At 51.7% G+C, this 19669-nt stretch overlaps 1 protein-coding gene across 1 annotated transcript in view; it reads right to left on the bottom strand.

The window, feature by feature from the left end:
• The window catches only part of PEPD (peptidase D), a 107834-nt gene that overhangs the window by 46954 nt on the left and 41211 nt on the right, over window positions 1-19669 (bottom strand). The window contains exons 8-9 of the mRNA XM_006762259.2: window positions 19163-19238; window positions 17666-17712 (exon numbers count right to left, since the gene is read on the bottom strand). Coding sequence (XP_006762322.1) covers window positions 17666-17712; window positions 19163-19238 — 123 coding nt within the window. The remainder of the gene's footprint in view (window positions 1-17665; window positions 17713-19162; window positions 19239-19669) is intronic.

Below are 19669 nucleotides of genomic sequence, written 5' to 3'. Positions count from 1 at the left end.
CAGGACAGAGCAGTGAGGAACGTGGGAGGGCTGATGGCCAGGGTTCAAATCCTGGCTCCCTCACTTGCCAATGGTGTGACCTTGGCCAAGTTACTTAGCTGTTTGGTTCCTCACTTTCCTCGCCTATAAAAGGAGCGTAACAGTAGTCCCTAGGCCCAGAGGGTGGCCATGAGGATGAAGGGATGGTACCTCACTTGACTGCAGTAGTGGGCAGGGCCCAGGCGGCCTGGTGTGTGGTCTGATCTCAGGGAAGCCTGCGGGCACTGCTGCTGGCGCCTCTCTCCCCCAGAACTGCGCTCCACGGGAGCAGGGCCTCTCCTACACTGATGCATCTGCAGAGCTCGGAACCGGGTCTGGCATACAGTAGGTGCCTGATAAATGCTTGCTGAACAAAACACAGGGGCTGACAGAGGAGTGGTCTGACTGAGGGGAACTGCCTGGCCTCAGGGGTTTTGTGTCTTACACGCTGGGCCAAAAACTGCTCAGTCCACACTGCCCCTGTGCCCTCTTTCAAAACCACCACCTTCCTGTCTGCACATGTTCCTGACCCGTCATTTCCCAGATCCCAGAACCTGCCCGGCTCCTCAATCCTCTACCTGGATGGGGACCACACGTTCTTGCCCTATCCCCGATGGTGCCATGAGGCCACTCCATCTCCCGGCCCAGCTCCTCGGCCGCCTGCTCAGGGCCTAAGGGGACTGACCGCCAGGGCTGGGCCTGTGGACTCTCAGGCGGGCAGAGCGAGGGGGGCTGCTTAACCAGTGTGCACCGCCCTCCCGCCCCCCCACACAAATACCCCATGTGCCCCCAGGCGGGCAGAGCGAGGGGGCCTGCTTAATCAGTGTGTACCGCCCCCCCACACACACAAATACCCCATGTGCCCCCAGGCGGGCAGAGCGAGGGGGCCTGCTTAACCAGTGTGCACCGCCCCTCCCCCCACACAAATACCCCATGTGCCCCCGGGCGGGCAGAGTGAGGGGGCCTGCTTAACCAGTGTGCACCCCGCCACACACACCCCATGTGCCCTCAGGCAGGCAGAGTGGGGGGCCTGCTTAACCAGCGTGCACACCTCCCCCCACACACACACCCCGTGTGCCCCCAGGCAGGCAGAGTGAGGGGGCCTGCTTAACCAGTGTGTACCCCCTACACACACACAAACACCCATGTACCCCCAGGCAGGCAGAGTGGGGGGGCCTGATTAACCAGCGTGCATCTCTCTCTCTCTCTCTTTCTCTCTCTCTGTGTCCGTCCCCACAGGCAGGCAGAGTGAAGGGGCCTTCTTAACGAGTATGCACACCGCACACACATTCAAGGTGGAACATGAAATACAGCCAGCCCCAAGTGCAATGCCAGGGTCCTGGGGGTCTCTTGCCCATTCTCATAAAAACACAGCCCAAAGGCAGAGCCGCTGCTCTTTAGGCAGGAAACACAGTGAGTGGGAGGCAGGAAGCAGGAGAGAAAGAAGTAAGCGGTAGGAGAACACAGTGCCACACCCGCCTATAGGGGAACGTCGTGGGAAGCGTGACAGGGTCGGCAGAGAGCGGCCCAACACCACCAGGCGGCCGAGTCAGAAGCCTGGGGCTCATCGCCATTCCTCCTCTTCCTTCCCCCTCAACCATCAGTGCATCAGCAAGTCCTCAGCTCCAGTTCCAAACTCCTCCTCCACCACCCCCTCTCCTCCCACAGCCCGGCCGCCCAGCTTGGCCCACAGCAGCCTCCTCACTGGCCCCCTGCTGGCATCTCCATCCACTCGCCACCCAAAGCTGGTCAAGTGACTTCAGCTTGCAGAAACCTGAGGGGCACCTTACTGAGACTGGCTCTGCCGCCCACTTCTCTTTACCCACTGGGTCCTTCCTACCCTTTCACCTGCCAGGGAGGCCTGGGCCCTCTTGGTAGTGAGGCAGCCGCCCACCCAGGCCATCCCTGGCTGAGGTTCTAGGCCCCCCACCCCCCAAGGAGGACTGCCAGTCCGAGGCATCCAGACCGCAGCCTCTCGGAGATTCATTTCTGTCCTCTTCAAAGGATTACAGATTGATGGCCAAGTCTTGCTGTAAATCAAAAGAAAGTCACTCCTCATTACCTACTTAGAATTCCCCGAGTCCTTCCTGGGAAGCCATTGCTCAGCTGTTTGATCCCTGAGCCACCAGCACTATCTCCAGGCACACCACCCATCACGGCAGCGCCAGACACTTTTTTCTCCCAGGCTCCTTTCTCAGCACCTAGATGAATTTCCATCTTTCCCCAGTTTCAAGAAGAGCTGCCAAGATAAATGGTTCAAAGACTCCAGCTCATGCTGAAAATATATCGAGTGCTTGGAGCCTATTCTGAATAACCCCACACTGGGGAGCAAAGCACCTTCTCATTGGATGGGTCCTGCTAGCAGCCGGGCCCCAGACACACTCGGGCACTGGGAACTCTTTCGTGCGTCTTTTCACCCGTGGGAGAGTGATACTTGTCCAGCTTCAGCCAGCACCAGCTGCCTAGTCATGGTCAAGCCCTCCTACCTCTTAGCAGAATGTTGCCGAGGGCCCCTGGGACACAGGCCAGTGCCTGTGGCTAATGGAAGCAAGGAGGTACCCCGTTTGCAAACTGTGCATCCAGAAGGTACCCCTTTCCCAGTCCTGTAGCTGGTACCACTTTTCTAAAGGCCGCCTGCCCCCAAAAGACCTACTCAACACCCAACGGGGCAGGGCCCACCCACTAGTGGGCTCATCTCCACAGCCACCAGCCGAGGTCCAGGAGGAAGAAAAGTCAAACCCCACTTCTCCTACTGGGATGAAAGCAAGACAAAGTAAAACAGCAAAGACAAAGCCCACCAGACCCTGACCCTACGGCCACCAGGCAGCTACTGTGTGGGAGGGCTGGACAGGCAGGGCCCTCCGCCAAGCCCTAGTCACCCCAGGCTAGAGATGCTATCGTGCACCTGGCCCTAGCCAGGGTGCCCAGGAGAGACACCTGAGCTGGCCACAGTGCTGCTCCTGAAGGTCGTGGCATGGCACAGGCCCATCCCAGACCCTGACCCTGACCCAGGCCCAGACCAAGACCCAGAATAGGTCAGCAGCTGCCACTCACAAATGGGACCCCAAACTGCTGTCACAGTGCTGACCACTGGTCTGGCACCGTGTGTGGCACACTCACAGAGGGCAGCCCAGGAGGGCACTACCGCACAGCGTGAGGAGGTGTGTGCCCCGGTGCTCCGCGGCTGCAGAATTCTGCTCAGAGAAGCAGAGGACAGGAGGAGACCATGGGGCACGGCAGTGCTAGGGGCCTAGAAGGGCCCCAGGACACTACACAGTGACAACATGCTCACCCAGACCCCTGGCCTGAGGCCTGCGACCAACACTGGACATGCCCATAGCCATCAGCAGCCTGGCTCCCTGGGCATCCTCATCTCTTCTGAGCCTCAAGCTCAGGGTGTGGGGAGTCCCATATCCACGTGAGAGCTAAGTGGGCAGAGCAGCCAGGGCCCATCTCCTGACCGCCACCCTGACCCTGCACCGTTCCTCACCCTGTGGGGAGGCCATGGCTGGGACTGTAGCCTGCCCTTTGCCAACTGCTGGAGGAAGCTCGAAGGCCCCACCACGCATCCTCCACACCACGGACCAAGGGGGCCAGGGCACAGGAAGAGGCTGGCGTGGCCAGGAGGCTTGCGTGGGGCTCAAGCCTGACTTCACAGCAGCCCCCGTGGAGCCTGTGCCGGGGCCTCTGAGTGGGAAACCTCTGTGGCTCCATCACAAATACCTGCAGGCTTCAGGAGCAGACATGCCTGTTGGCAGACATGGAAATGGGTTTTCAGAGTTCCGAGATTAAACCCTCCACAACGCCTACAGAATTCAGAGTTAGGAGGGAAAACTCCCAGCCCAGAATAATTGCTCCCACAGGGAACATTATTCTGCACCAGAATGTAACAGGTCTGAATGAGAATTTTCTAAAAACCGGCACCAAACCTGCTCTGGGAGCCAAACCGAGTAACGGCTCCTACAGAATTCCTCACTAGATGCTGGGCCCGCTGCGGGTCAGAACCAAACTGGACAGGTTCCCCTCCGAGATGGCACCTGGTCCACACCCCCCTGCCCCCATCTGCACGGGGTTCCGTGTGTGTGTGGGGGGTGTGTAGGGCAAGTGGAAAGGCCATTCCAGAGTGGCAGTGAGGCCAGGGCCAGCCGAGACGCAGGGCACCTGGCAGGGAACAGGGGTGGGGCATGAGAAGTGGCCTTTCCCACGGCTCTCCCATTCTTCTTGAACTGCATGACACTTAAATCATCTTTATTTCCCTCTCTTTTGATAAAGCATTGGTATGAGAAATCTTTCTCAACTACAAATGGCATGAGAGGGATGAAGGGTGATTAAAAGGTCTGCCTCAGCGCCAGGGAGGCAGCAGGGAGGGGTGGGACCTGTGCCAGGTGCCCCAGAGCCTGCACTCAGCTCCCCGGCTGAAGCTCTGTAGAAACTAGCCCCAGGTTACTATTTCACTTTCTGGGAAAAGCCTCCGATTTTTAATTACTGACTCAGAACAAATGAAAAACCCCCACTGCATGGGCCCAAACGCCATGGCCTGTGCACTGGAAACAGCCCAGAAGCTACGTCTATGGCCTCTAGCCTTTGTCTTGCTAGAAAATTCCTCCTGGGGACTGAGAAGTGGGAACCTCAGGGGTCCCCCTCACATACACACACACACCAAGTCCTTACCCTGACAGAAGCTTCTGGAGACCGACAGGGACCCCAGGGGAAGGCAGACCATCTGATGGGCTGTGGCCAAAGCAGGGAACCCACTGGGGAAGCTGCCTGCGCACCCCAGGTGTGGCTCACACCCCCACCTCCTCAGCTCCTCTGGGCTCCCCTTGCACAGTGAGTCCACAGGAAGTCCAAACTCTCCTTGCCCTTTCTGGGCCTGAGCAATTTCAACAGTAACCTGGATCTTGGGGATGATCAGACAGTGCTGGGTCCATGTGCAGAAGGAGCCAGAACAAGCCTCCTACTGGGAAATGGGAGGACACGTAAGGAGAGTCTCTCGCCCATGTTCACAGGGTCCACGAGGACGGGCAGCACACGGAACAGGCCACAATGGGAAAGAGCTCTCTAAGGTGAAAGGTGTGACCAGGTTATAAAACGGGCGCAATCGGTGGGCAGCAGAGCCAGTGTGAGGGAGTGACGGGAAGTCAGCTTGAGAGCTCCACTGATGCACAAGGGAGAATTACGAGAGAAAAGAGCTTGGAGCAGGCATCTAGGGGATCCAGAACATGTGGAATAATAATTATTTTTATTGTTGTTAATTCCCACCTGAGGATATTTTTTCCATTGATTTTTAGAGAGGGGGTGGGAGAGAGGGATGGGGAGAGGGAGAGGGAGGGGAAGAGAGACAGAGAGAAACATTGATGTGAGAGAGACAGGTTAATTGGTTGCCTCCCACACACCCCCCAACCAGGGCCAGAGAATGAACCTGCAACTCAGGTATGTGCCCCTGACCGGGAATCGAACCTGAGACCCTTTGGTGTGCGGGCCAACACTGAGCCACACTGGCCAGGGCTGAAAAGTAATTTAAAAGAAAGCTCCAAGCCCAGCTGTGTGACTCAATGGTTGAGCGTCAGCCTATGAACCAGGAGGTAGCGGTTTGATTCCTGGTCAGGGCACATGCCCAGGTTACAGGCGCGATCCCCAGCGTGGGACATGCAGGAGGCAGTTGATCAAGGATTCTCTTTCATCACTGATGTTTGTGTCTCTCTCTCCCTCTCTTTTCCTCTCTGAAATCAATAAAAATATATTTGTTTTCAAAAGAAAAGAAAAGGCTCCACGGCAAAGAAAGGTGTCATTGTTCTGACTAAAGAGCCAGTTCCTAGACCATCACGGGAGCTCGCAGGGGCAACCCCAAGCCTGTCTGCACAGCTTCTGTCCCCCAACGAGTCACCACACTTGATCCTGTAACTGAGAGGGAGCCACAGAGAGACTGGGAGTGGAATCTGTCAGGGAGACATGATAATTATATCACAGTCTCAGATAACATGGCCCAAGAGGATACATGCTTGCCCCCAGGGAGTGGCCAGTGGGATAACAGACAGGAAACAGCGTGTGACACTCCTACTCAGGTGTACAAGCGGCCACTGTGGCTAGCCTGTCCTCTGTGGGCAGACCAGCCTCGCTGGTGGCCAAGCTGTTCCTGCCTCCACAGGCTGTTGCTAACATCCTGGACCCGTTACCTGTGCCCTCCTTCACCTCATCTGGTCTGTTGTCAGGTGTGACGGCTTTGCTCTGCCCTCACTGGCCTACGTCAGAACGCACCCGATCTGAGTCTGGCCACCTGAGGTGTATGGCCCTCCGCAGCACCGCCTACTGGCTAAAGCAACAGTCGCCAACCGGTGGTCTGCAGTGGCCCGTGAGGTCCGAAAGGTTAGTGACCACTGGGCTAAAGAACTTTGAGTTAACACCACCCAGCTCACACCCGTCCTCAAGGGGCCATCTTCACCTGGGCCACTTCCCCGGCTTTGAGGCTGGCAGGATTTCGCTGTCCAAAGTACCGAGAGAGATCCTCAGAAAATCCTGTTACTCTCAAGAATAAAGAAAGAATTCTCTAAACATCAAGGCATGAAAACAAAAAAGTTCCCTAGAAAAAAGAATGAAGAGAATTTGCCTAAGATCCCCAGCAACAATGGAGGGAATAGTTTCACTGAACAAAGATTCAACCCCAGTGAAGCCATCCTTCATGTAGGCAGCAACAAAAGGACTCTCAACGTGCAAGGTCAAAGCGAAGCATCAGAGCAGGGATTTTCAACCATGAGCCGTAGCAGGCACCCTGGTGTGCCTACCGCCAGAATTCGTAAAACATGCAATACCTGACTATTCAGTCAGGGGCACTGACCTCTTTCCCCTTAGATTGTCAAATAAAAAAAATGACAACAGACAATACAACAATAGCTGTCTGGTGTGAATGAGTCAAAATTATACTGAGTTTTTTTGTCAGGTCAGCAAAAAATAGAATACATTTTTGGTGTGCCGCAGAACTTTAGTAATTAGTGCATGTGTGCCGTGAGACGGAAAAGGCTGCAAATCGCTGCATTGGAGGAAAGGCAAACACTGTACAACTCAGGGCTCCGCACTGGACCCAGGAAGACAGGGCTACCTCTAAATAACTGCTACTGAAATGATTCTAAAACAACACAGATGTTGAAACTGGTGGAAAGAGAAGTTATTCAATAAAAAACTGGAAGACAGAGGAGAAGGAGAAGAAGAGTAAAACCATGCTAAACTTCTAACTTTTCCAAGTGACAAATCAATAACCTAACTTTTTAACAAAGATAGAAAATGTAGAGAAATACAGCTCGTATTTTCTTAATTTAAAAGTAATTCTACAACAAAAATGGAATGTATATAAAAGAGAACAAAGGAAACTTCACCAACTTGCTAACGACACAAAAGCTTACAAGCCAGAAGGGCAGAACAGAAACCAGAAAGCAGCACGCGGGACTGCGGGCGAGAGGCTCGCATGCTGGTCCTCAGACAAATGCCACCACAGGCTCGCTCAGCGCTGGGAGGCGCTCGGTTTGGAACAAGGGAACTGTCCCCGACAAACAAAGTCGAAAACAGAGGAGTAAGCAAGGTGCACCAGGAAAGATGCAACGAAAAGAACATTTAATAAAGCCAGATTCCAGGCACAAGGGTTAGTTAGGTCAAAAGGGGTTCATTCGTGTAAGCTGCAAACAGATAAAACGCACAATGAAGATGTAATGATCATAACCTGAATGCTTCAAACAACTTGGTATGGAAATGAATAAAATAAAAATCTATTGGGAATCACAAAGAGGATGCACTAAACCACCTAATACTGGAGTAAACGTACAAAACAAAGAGAGGAGGCAGACGACTGGAATAGGGTAAGGAACATGATTAACCCATTGTGCGCCATAAGCATCTGTAGACGCAAGCGGCGGACCCACACGTCACGTGCATCTATTTTAAAAAAAATGTTTTTCCTAAGTGGCAGCCCTGACCGATTTTAAAATCATTTTTCGTGAGAATTTTCAGCTGACAATATCCAAGAACACCCGAATTGTGAGTAATATATTTATTTTTATAATATTCATTGTAAATTGATTTTTAAATTAAATTCAAAATATTGTGACGTGTAGAGGGATGGCTTCTGTTTTGGACACATGGCAGTTAACTGGTTAAGGTACACCCAAGTATGTGCTCTAAAAATGAAACAATAAATGTTTAATTTTATTCCATAAAATACTGGCAAAAACATTTCTAAATAAGCCATAAGAAAAAAAAACCTCAAAATTAAGAAAAATAAGATTTACATGCACTACATTCTCTAACTACAGTGGTGACAAAGCCAGAAACTAACAACAAAAAGTTAACCAAGGCAGTTAAACAATCATGTCTATCTGGGAATTGGAAGAAATGTTCTTAGTTCACTCCTCAGGTCAAATATCAAATCAATCCAAACTTCTCAGGATGTGGTCGAGGCAGCATTAGAAAATGTATTAGCAAAACTCAGCTCTTGCAAAAGAATGAAAATAAGTGAAGATTCAATTAAGTAAAAGACAGATGTTCAAAACAAGGTCAGGACGGGAGGAGAAAGGAGTTAATAAAACAGGGAATCTATGAAGCAGACAAGCAGCAGAGCTGATAAATGCTTATTTAAAAGCTGATTTTATGAAAAGACCAATAAAACTGATATAAGCCTGGCAATGCTAAGCTATAATGAAAGAACACAGACACATAATATTAGGAATGAGAACGGAAACACAGTAACAGATAAAGAGGAGGTACTTCAGAAAATAAAATAACTCCATTCTAATAAGTTTAAAATTCTTGCTGAAAATAAAAACTTCCAGGAAAACGTACTGTTTTGATGCTAAGAGGATGGAGTCAGATTACAAAAACCCCCCCAGGAAAATCTGGAACGTTATTAAAGACATTCTCCCCGAAGACACCGTTTCTAATGGGATCAAAGGACCTCTTTAGATCATCAAGGAACAGGCCTATGCTTTCTAAATTGTTCTAGAAAACATAACATTGTGGAGAGTTTTTCATCATAATCTCAAAATATGGCAGAGAGAGTTTAAAATGTATAGCTTAATCCCCTATTTGAGTCTACATAAAATGCTAGTATGAACAACAAAGCAATCATTTATAATGCTTACTAGATGTCATCGGCCCTGTTCTATACACTGTCCATACATTAATTCACCAAATCCTCCTAACCATCTATGAAGTGCTACCTTATCCTTTTTCCAATGAGGAAACTGAGGTACAGCAAGTGGCAGAACTGGGACTCAAACTCAGGACACCAGTCTCTAGTAGAGACCATGCTCTAACCACTAGCTACACTGCCTCTCCATTTCAATCTTGCAGTTTGTTAAAATAGTAATCCACCAAGACAAAGGAGAGTGTGTGCCATGGAAGCCATGCTGGCCACACACCAAGAAGTCTGGTCATGAAATTCATCTCAGGTATACCAGCCCCCAATCTTGGTGTCTAATACTATTCTTCAATAGAAGGAACCAGGGCTCCTCAGAGAAATGGCTGATTCTAGGGCTGGAGTGGGGAATAGACAAGATGAGCCTGGAGCATCTGGTGGTGGCAGAAAGTAAGGATGTGCTCAAAAGGCAAAATGATGCGGGGGAGAAGGGGATGTCAGAGGGACACAGGAGCCAAATGAAAGTCCCCAGTGACCAAAGCTGGGGTGATTTGAGCAACAAAATAAATAGCATAATATCAAATTACAATCCAAAGTATAAAATATATATCTACATAGATATAAGTAAATAAATGGTTGACTATATAAATAAATGGGGAAGAAGAGCCAATAGTGTGTGTAGCTCCCCCTCCCCCGGGGAGACAGAGCGTAACCCCACTCCTATGTGCAGTCTGTGCAGCTACTTCCCTCTGAAGATGACAGTACGGAGACAGGGGTTAGGTGGAAAAACATCGTAAAAACTAAAATGGAAGGACAGTCTACCAAATACACGACCCGTATTCCTGAAAACTGTCAAGATCACCAAAAGCAAGGAAAGCGAGAAACTGTCACAGCCAAGAGGAGCCTAAGGGCACAGGACAAATGTAATGCGTGGCACCTGGAACAGAAAAAAGGACATTAAGTGAAAGCTAAGGAAACTGGAATGAAGTGTGGACTTCAGATAATAACAATGTACCGATACAGTTCATGAGTTGTGACAAATGCAGCATAAGCATGTTAACAGTCGGGGAATATGAGTGCAGGGTATGTGGGAGCTGTCTAGTATTCCTTTTCCCTTTCTGTGATCTAAAACTGTTCTAAAATACAAAGTTTTTTTAATTGCTAAACACACACACACACACACACACACACACACACACACACACACACACGGGAGATGCCAAAAAAGCAGCTGATAAAATTCAACATCCTTTCCTAAGAAAACCTCTTAGCAAGCCAGAGAAAACACACTCCTTCCTTAAACTGGTGGTAAATACTTATTGAAATCAACAGTCAGAATCAGGCCCAAAGATAAAACACTCGAGTCAAATCACTACGATGCCATTTGGCACTGTCACTCAACAGGATTCTCTCGAGGGCAACCCCCTGGCACTGGAGAAGGAAGTTTCCATTGGCTTTGTCCTCAACAGCTGCGATGACCAGGTACGTATTTGCAGGAAGCCCTTCCCCCTGGTCCTCTGCTCACTTCCTGGCTGGATGCCAGGCTGGTTTGCACCCTAAATGTGCCCATTTCTCAATTACTCTTAGAGACAAACTGAGCTATCCTTGCTTTGAGTCAGAGTCCCACAGCCTCTCCACCACCGAGGCCCCAGCGACACTCTCCAACACCAGGCTCTGCCAAACTTCTTGGAGAGAGCAACTCCCTTCCCTCATGCCAGGTGGTGTGGACAGAGCAGGCCTGGTGGGCACCGGGAAGGTCCTGCTAGCATGGGGTGGTGCAGCCTCCTCTGAACTCCAAGGAATTGCCCACCGAGGCGACCCAGGCTCTCTGAGAGGGCTCAGCCCCCTGAGGAGTGGCCGCGGGTGCAGGCCTCGGGCTGCCTTCCTGAGGGGCACCGCGCAGACGGGGGTTTCCTAAGCCCTCCCGCAGCGGGCAACGTGTGGCCTGTCTCCAACAGTCCAGGAAGCGCTGGCAGGAAACCTGCACCAGCTCACACCACAGGCAAAGAGCGGCTTTCACCACACCCAGACCTGGGGTCTTGGGGGCCCCTTTTTGTTTATTTTTTATAGGATTTCTAGTTGATTTTTAGAGAGAGAAGCAGGGCAAGGGAGAGGGAGAGGGAGAGAGAGGAACATCGATGTGAGAGCTAAACATCTATCAGCTGCCTCCTGCACACCCCCTACCAGGGAAGGAGCCCACACGTGGGCATGTACCCTGACCAGGAATCGAACTGGCAACCTTCCAGCATACGGGATGACGCCCAACCATCTAAGCCGCATGGGCCAGGGCAGGGCCCTTTCTGAATGAGCCATGCCACAGCTCATTCCTCAAAGTGGCCAACGGAGAGAGGCTGTATCTGTGATGGAGGTCACAGGGCATTGCCCACGGACAGTGACCAGGCCCACAGAGAAGGGCCTATCACATCTGTTCTTACCCAGGGGTGTGGGTCTCAGAGGCCCCAAAGGCCCCATGTAAAACTCTAGCACTTTCATGGGGACAGGTAACTGAGGGCGCCTCACTGGTGCCCAGGACTGCCCAGGCTGCCCACTCCTAAGTGGCTGGAAGCTGGCTGTACATCTCCAGAACCTCCAGGGAGGGAGATGAGAGCCTCTTGCAGATGTCCATCATCAATGAAACTGGATCCTCTGCATGACCCATGAGGGCTGTGGTCAGGGACATGTATGACCAGCATGCCCTGCAGGGAGAGCTCTAGGCAAGACCCAGAGTGAGAAGAGCCCAGGCATCTGAGAGATGGTCCTTCAGTGGTGACAGGGCTCCAGGAGGGACCATCTGGTGGAAGAAGAGGGTGCTAAGCTGATATGCACGGTGGACAGAAGCAGCTTGTCTGCCTCAACTGCCCGTGCCTTCCGCAGCCATAATCACCAGGGCCCAGTGGGGTTGTGGGTTTCCTTTAACTCTCCCACCTTCCAATTATGCTGACTGGAGTTAAGTTTTGTAATCCTCAAAAAAGAAAAAGAAGACCTTGTTCAACAAGAACACAGCAAGGGCTCTGCAACCTGCTGCCTGGAGTGGGTGAAGTGAGAGACCAACCACTTGACCCAGCATCGCGTGGCTTGGGTGGAGTGTGTGCGTGTTGTGTGCATATGATGTGTGAGTGCGTGGAGCGTGTAAGTGATGTGGTATGTGTGTGTGAATGGGGTGAGTGGTATGTGTGTGGTGTGTATGTGTGTAGGGGAGTATATGTATGTATTGTACATGTGTGGTGTGTGTGGTGTACTAGTATGTAATAGGTGTTGTGCATTGTTTTGTGAATGTGTGTGTAAGAGGTATGTGAGTGGTGTGGTATGTGTGGGGTACATATGTGTAGAGGGTGCTTATGTGTGTGTGGTGTGATATATGTGGTAGGTGTGTGCCTATAATCCAGGCATTGTATATGGTGTGTGTGTAGTGTGTGAAGGGAATATGAGTAGTGTGTATGAATATGTATGGAGAATGAGTGTATGTGTGGGGTGCAGGTGTTTATTGTGTGTGGTGTGATGCATGTGGTAGGTATTGTGTGTGGCAGGTGTGTGTGTTGTGTGTAAATGTATGTGTAGTGTGTGAGGGGTATGTGAGTGGTGTGTGTGAATATGTATGGGGAATGAGTGTGTGTGGTGTGTGTGGGTGTGCATGTGTCTGTGTGGGTAGTGTTTATAACATGTGGTATGGGTGAGAGGTGTGTGTGCGTGTGTGTGTGTGTGTGTGTGCGTGTGTGTGTGTGTGGGGGGGGGTGTGTGGTGTGTCTAGCAGTGATATTTGTTGGAAGAAACCCCCAGGCTGCCTCTCTATACCCAACCCCCAATCGGGGTCCAGCGGGCACAAAAACAACAGAATCATGACTCGCTCCATCGGACCAAAGGGCAGGAAAAGGCAAGGAGACTTTGATCCCCCAGGAGCACAGCTGGGCAAGTTCTTCATTAACGGACTGAAAGGCAGCGGGAGGCGTCCCGTGGGCTGCTGCCTGGGCTGGAACAGAGCCGAGGCCAGGCCATGCGATGGTCTCCAGATGGGCCTGGGGTGTTTGCCAAGAAGGATCCCAGCCCGGGGAGGAGGACAACGCCATGCTGTCCCCAGCACACCTCACAGTCCCTCTGCCTTTCAAACGACTCGCACAATCCCCATAGGAGCTGTCAGGGAAGGGCCGAAATGCCCCATTCACAGCTTGGAGAGAAGGAGCGTAATTTCAATTAAGGTCCCAGGCTGTCAAAAACATCAAGTTATTAATCTCCTTGTGGCAAATGTGAACCGGGACCTGCTTACACAGCCAATTGAGCATGCTCTAAATTAGTGTTTGCAGGTAATTGATTCAGCTGCCAGCCCCATGCCAGCCGGCTACAAGCTGGTTACGCCACTAACATTAAATAATATGAGCGGCGGAATGGCCTGCCTGATTGGGCCTGCAGTCCGATGCTGTTCGCGCCCGATTTACCCAAACATTAATGTCTTATTGGTTTAACACAATTTACTGCACCTCGACTGTGGAAAGTGATTTTCATTCCCTCTGAAACCCCACTCACAGGCACAGCACGAAGGAGGAGGTGTCTTAATAACTGCCATCAGCTCACTCTTTTTTTTTTAACATGCCCTCAAGATTTTATAACAAACTTTCAATAATAAAATTTTTAAAAGCGTAAATCTTAGAAGTGGTCTCCTGGTAGCCAGCATGTCTGAGTGAGTCTGAGCACCCTGAGCCGGTGGCGGTGTGCCCGCTGTGGAGAACGCCAGCCCGTCTCCTGCCCGCCTTCCCCGACCCCCACCCTCGCTCCAGTCCCGACCCGCAGGAGTCCCTGCCCTTCTTGCCTGGTGCCCCGTTCTGGGGCTGGGGTGGCCATGCCCCCGGGAGAACGTCCAGCAGGTTCTAGGCACACTCTTCTAACCCAGGGATCAGTGCAGCCTGCGCTTACAGAGCCGCACCCCGTGGGGAACTAGCGCTTTGGATGAGGTTTTATATTCTTCACCTGGTCAAGAAAAGGCGAGTTCACAGTGGCACAGGCGACAGCAGGAAACTAGCTCAGGACATTTTATTCTTTCTCTCGTCCATCCATCCAACCCACCCACATGTGTGTCCTGCCACCAGCTGTGGGGCAGACACTGCAGGTAAACGAGGTGGAGCCTCCAAGAAGAAGCCTCCAGGCTCCCAAGGACAGAGACCACAAAACTGACCCAGCACTCGGCAGCGACAGAGCAATGTGCCACCTCACAGGGCCAGGGACACCCCAGGATGTGACAATGTCCTAGCACAACCTACCATCGTCAGGGGGTGACACCCTCTGTCTGAAAAGGTCACCCCACCCACCTGTCCTTCAGGAACAGTCTCTGTCTCTTGCTCTTATCATCTCTACTTCAGCTTTTCCCCAGAGCAGTCCCCAACTCCACCCACCCTCTACCCCGGGAGCCCCCTGCTCTCAGCTCTCAGGGACCCTCAGATCGTGGCTGAGGGCAGGCACCTCTTCCCCTCGGTGTCTCCCATGACCGGCCACAGCTGGGCACAGGCACAGCAGGGCACCTCAGTGCACACACCTGGCACATCGGGCTGAACTAATGCCACGCAGCACCTCAGGGCAGCTGCTTTTGGCCACGATCTCATTTCTCTGAAAGCTGCCCTGGATCCAGAGGCAGCAGCAGTGAGTTGAGTCCAGGAATGGGGGAGGGGGTAGAGGCTGAGCGGTTTGAAGACAAAGTATTCTCCCAGGGCTTGGCCTTAAAGGGGACCCTCCTTCAAACAACAGCCAAACGCAACTCACAGACTTAGGGTCCTGACTTGAACAAACCAACTCATAAAAAGATAGTTTGGGCCAATATGGACTAGATATTGGTAATATTGAGGATCTACTGCTAACGTAGTTAGATGTGAGAATGACAAGGTGGTTATGTAAAGGAAAAATATATCGTCATCAACTGAGCCGCCCACTGATGCATTTACAGGAGAAATGACATACCTGGGATTTGGTCTCAAATATTCCAACAAAACTAAACTAAACAAAAATCCTGGAAGGGACTTCGAGGTTCATTACACTATTCTGGGGACGGCAGCAGTATTTGCCGTTTCCTACTAAAAGGTAAAAAAAAAAAAGATTGGCATTACCTTGAGGGGGTGGAGGGTAAGGAGCTGGAAGAAGTATTCCCACAGGCCCCTGACCCAGAGCTCACATGCAGGCCTGTCTGGCTGCAGCAGGGTTGGGCTCTGGGACACGGAGCGGGAGAAAGCTCAGGCCCCTCCTAAGAGTCACCTCTGGAGCTCAGCTCCCTGCAGCATAGGGCACGTGGCGGCCAGCTGCAGTGGACGGCAGGGTTCCAAACTGGGGCATCAGCTGTGGGTTACTATAGGCCAATTAAGATGAGACCAGATTCCTGGGACAGTGACAATCTCAGAGACCCCTGCCCCCCCCGCCCTCCGGCTTCCCTGGTAACGGGCAGACCTCTTCCTGCCCAGATCCTTGGGGGTGAGGACGCTGGGAATCCTGAGCAGATACTGCACTGCAGCAGACGAGGCCAAGGCTGGCGCTCTGCCTGCCCTTCCCCATCCTCCTGGGTCCCCCCTGGGGGAAGAGGGGAGAAACCCAGAGGTTCCCTGCTCAGGACTCCTTTCAGGGTTAGACTTTGAAAAAGACACCTACTCCCAAGCCATGTGGTGGTGACCATTAATGCCCTTGCTGTCCACCGCTGACTCTGTTTGTACCTCGCCCTCATCCAGCACTGACAAAGCGGGCAGGCCAGAAAGGCTGGGAGGGGGACGTGGAAGCAGCGCAGGCCCTGAGGGCGCCCCAGGCAGACTTGGGCCCTGCAAGGTGGGCAAGGGAAGGCGGCGCCAAGCTCTAAGGCCAGGTAGGAAAGGGCAGTCCAGGATCAGGACGGGGGCCGAGGGTAAAAGGTAATACTCTTTTTTCTGTACTCACAACACTTCTGACACCAAATGTGTGGGTTTTCCAACCACCCGCTCTCTAATTCTCTGTGGGCACCAACTGGTGTCCTACCCCTTACTTCTGACGCTAACTGGCAGAGTTAAGATCTCAATCCTACAAGAATATCCCCGCTTCAGACATAACAAGTCCAGGCCTCTTGTACTTCTGACTGATTGGCTTTAAATCTGGGGTTCCAATGACCTCCTCTTTGGGTTGATAATTTGCCAGAATGGCTCACAGAACTCAGGGAAGCGCTTCAGGTACTATTACCACTTTCTTATAAAGATCACAACTCAGGATGAGCCAGATGGAACTGATGCACAGGGCAAGGTATGGGGCAAGGGGTGTGGCACTTAGATGTCCTCTAGGAGCACTCCTCCCAGCATCTCCACTGCACTCACCAACCCTGTGGGTCAAAGTTTTTATAGAGGTTCCATACGGAGGCACAACTGAAAAAAATCACTGGTCAGAACTCAATCTCCAGCCTCTCTCCAGTCACTAGCACTTCATTAGCATAAACTCAGGTGTGGCTGAAAGGGGCTTATCTATACAAAAGCCAAGTGACTGGAATGAAGGAACAGCCCGAACAACCGGCACCTATGATGTGCACTGCGGTGGCCAACTGGCCGATGGAGGCCCTGATCAGTACCCCCCAACCGCCTATGGCCCCTCCCCTTGACCGGCCCCACTCCCAATCAGCCCCCCCAACCCTGATTGAGGGCGGGGCTGGGTGGCCCCTCCCCCCAGCTGGCCTGGCCCCCGATCGGCCCCATTGGGTTGGGCCAGCTGGACCCCAACCTATGCACAAATTCGTGCACTGGGCCTCTAGTTATGAACAACAGACACTGTCACTGGGGGAATTCTGAGGGTTTTAGAAGCTCTGTGCCAGGAACTGGAGCAGAAATGAAACATGGATTTCCTACTATGTCACAGAGGGGGAAATGTGGACTTCCTACTACGTGATGGGTGTAGGGGGGGAATGGCAGCCTCTCCCTCCCTCTCCCCAGGGGAGCTTCCAGATGGTACAGTCACTGGTGGGTGCCCCAGGACATGGGTGGAAGGAGCCCTTGGAGCAGTTTGGGTCTGACCAAGGGATTCCTCTGAGCCCAGGCCCTGGAGCAGGTGAGGACTGGGCAGGCCACACCCACATGGCGGGGCAGCCCCAGGACGCCCGCACTGCACAGGCAGGCCAAGGCCAGTGGAGCTCTTCAGAACACTTTATGAGCCACTTAGCCATCCTGAGACCCCATTGTCCTGGCAGCAGACATAATGACCGTGTTTACACATAAATGACAGGCTGTTTCAACAGCGCCCTTCAGAGTCACAATAGCAGCTCTTTGGTAAAGTTTCCTGCAAATTGCACAAACAAAGTCCAGGGAGTGAAATGATGAGGCACTAAAGCAGCCTCAGAAGTAATCACAGACCATTACCATCAAACACTCTACCAAGCGCCAGCAAAGTGGCCACAGTCGGAGAAGGTTTCTGCCCATGGTGCCCAAGCCCTGCTCCTAGTCCCCATTCAATCTGCCGCGGCACTGGGGCACCTCATCTGCTATTTGCTCAGGGAACATAAATTACTGTTTTTACATTTTAATCTTTACCCAGAGAGACACAGCAGCTTACCTTTCCAGCTCATATTCTTTCATTCCCACTTTTACAGCTTTCATCACCTGGAGGGTGGATATTAAGCAAAGACATTTGTATTAAGGAGAGAAGTGGCACCACCTGATAAACACGGGACAGCACTTTTTCAAAAGAATCCCTTCTTCAAAAAAAGAAAAGAACGTTATGTGCACACAATAGTGCAAAAATGGGATAAATCAGAACGTTTTTAAAGCTCCAAAAGCTACACAGCTTATTTAACCACTCTGGCGCCCCTCCACTCAGAAGCCGATCAATACCCAGCACAGATCTGCAGCGGGCTGATGGCAGGTAAGATTTGACCAGGACATCTGTGAACATGTAACACTCAGAGAGCTACAGCGACTGACCTACAAGGCTTCCTTTGTTTAACTGCCATTAAAAGAATATATGCATCCCCACGTTCATTGCAGCGTTATTTACAAGACATGGAAGCAACCCAGTCCCCATCAATAGATGAGTGGCTAACAAAGTTGTGGTGCATTTTTACAGTGGAACATTACCTGCCATCCGTAAGAAAGAATGGAAGTTTACCATATGCAACAGCACGGATGGACCTAGAGGGTATTATGCTCAGTGAAATAAGTCAAAGACAGATACCATATGATTTTACTTATATATGGAATCTAATGAACAAAGGAAACGAACAAACAAAACTGAAACAGACTCATAGATACAGAGAACAGACGGATTTGCTAGAGGGGAGGGGGTTCAGGGACTGAGTGAAAAGGCGAAGGGACTGAAAAGACTGGTGTTCACAAAACAGTCACAGGAATGTAGAGTGCAGCATGGGGAGTTCAGTCAGTAATGTTGCAGTAACTGCACGGTGCCAGTGGGTACTGGTAAAATGTAGGACTAGCTAACCACTAAGTGGTACACCTGAAACTAATACAAAATAATAATGAATGAAAACTACAATTGAAAAATAAAATTTAAAAAAAAACAGAGAAAATGAATTCAGACAAAAGATTCTATTGCTCACAAATGACCCTTGTCGGTCTCCTGACACAAAGCTGTGACTGTCACCAAGCAGGCACAAGGCTATCCCATCACCCTGACCGTCATTTCCTTATTTGCTCTCGATCCTCAGGTAAAGTGGGAAGGTTCGGGAAAGGACCTGTGAGGATGGTTAACGGGAGGACCGTAATAAGTGTGCTTGGACCCTGAGAGAACAAAAGATTCTTTGAAAGGAACTGGGCCTTTAGGAATACCAGGAGGGAAAGCCCCAGCCCCCAGGACGTGAGGACTTCTTGCTGGTAAATTCTGGGGGGTGGGTGCCTTAACCTCTGCTGTCCCTGTCCCCGCTGGGGAACAGAAAAGAGACCGGCTGAAGTGACATTTCCTGCCTGCTCCACTGGCACTCGGGACTGCAGCTGCCCTGAGACCGTCCATCCTGACGCCGCCCTCTGGCCCCACACAGAGCAATGCAGCTCACCCAGTCCAACCAGACAGCGTTCCCACAAGCGGGGCCCTGCTTACCTCCCGGTGGGCCTCGCTGGAGATCTTATTGGTGTAGCGCAAAACCTCCAGCTCCATGTCCGTCTTAAAGACCCGGCTTCAGGGAGGGAAAAAACAGAGGAAGAGTCAGTGACTTTCAGCCGGAGCTGGCTGGACCCCTCCAGGGAGACCTGGGGCTGCCACAACCGCACAACCTGGGAAGGATCACAAGGCCAGGTCATGCCCAGTTAGGCTGCAAATGGGCTGCCTGGCGGCTGGGTGGGTCACCAAACTGCAGGAGGGAAAGCTACACTAAGCAATGCCAGCCTCGGGTGTGCGAGTGTTCCTAGTTCCAAGATCTGGAAGCTGCTGTGGGTGGTAGAAGAAGCCCAGAGACCCAGTTTCCTCATCCATAAAAATGAGGAAAAATCTACATGGCGAGGCTGTTAGACATGAATCTTCAGTGTGTGCCTCCCAGGGCTCTGCCCAGTTGGCTGAAGAGGTCTCTCCTTCCCAGGCAGCCCAGAAATACCATGTGGGTCAGACCCG

Source organism: Myotis davidii, unplaced genomic scaffold (assembly GCF_000327345.1).
Source record: "Myotis davidii unplaced genomic scaffold, ASM32734v1 scaffold77, whole genome shotgun sequence".
Lineage (NCBI taxonomy): Eukaryota > Metazoa > Chordata > Mammalia > Chiroptera > Vespertilionidae > Myotis > Myotis davidii.
This window is presented reverse-complemented; position numbering and strand designations above follow the sequence as displayed.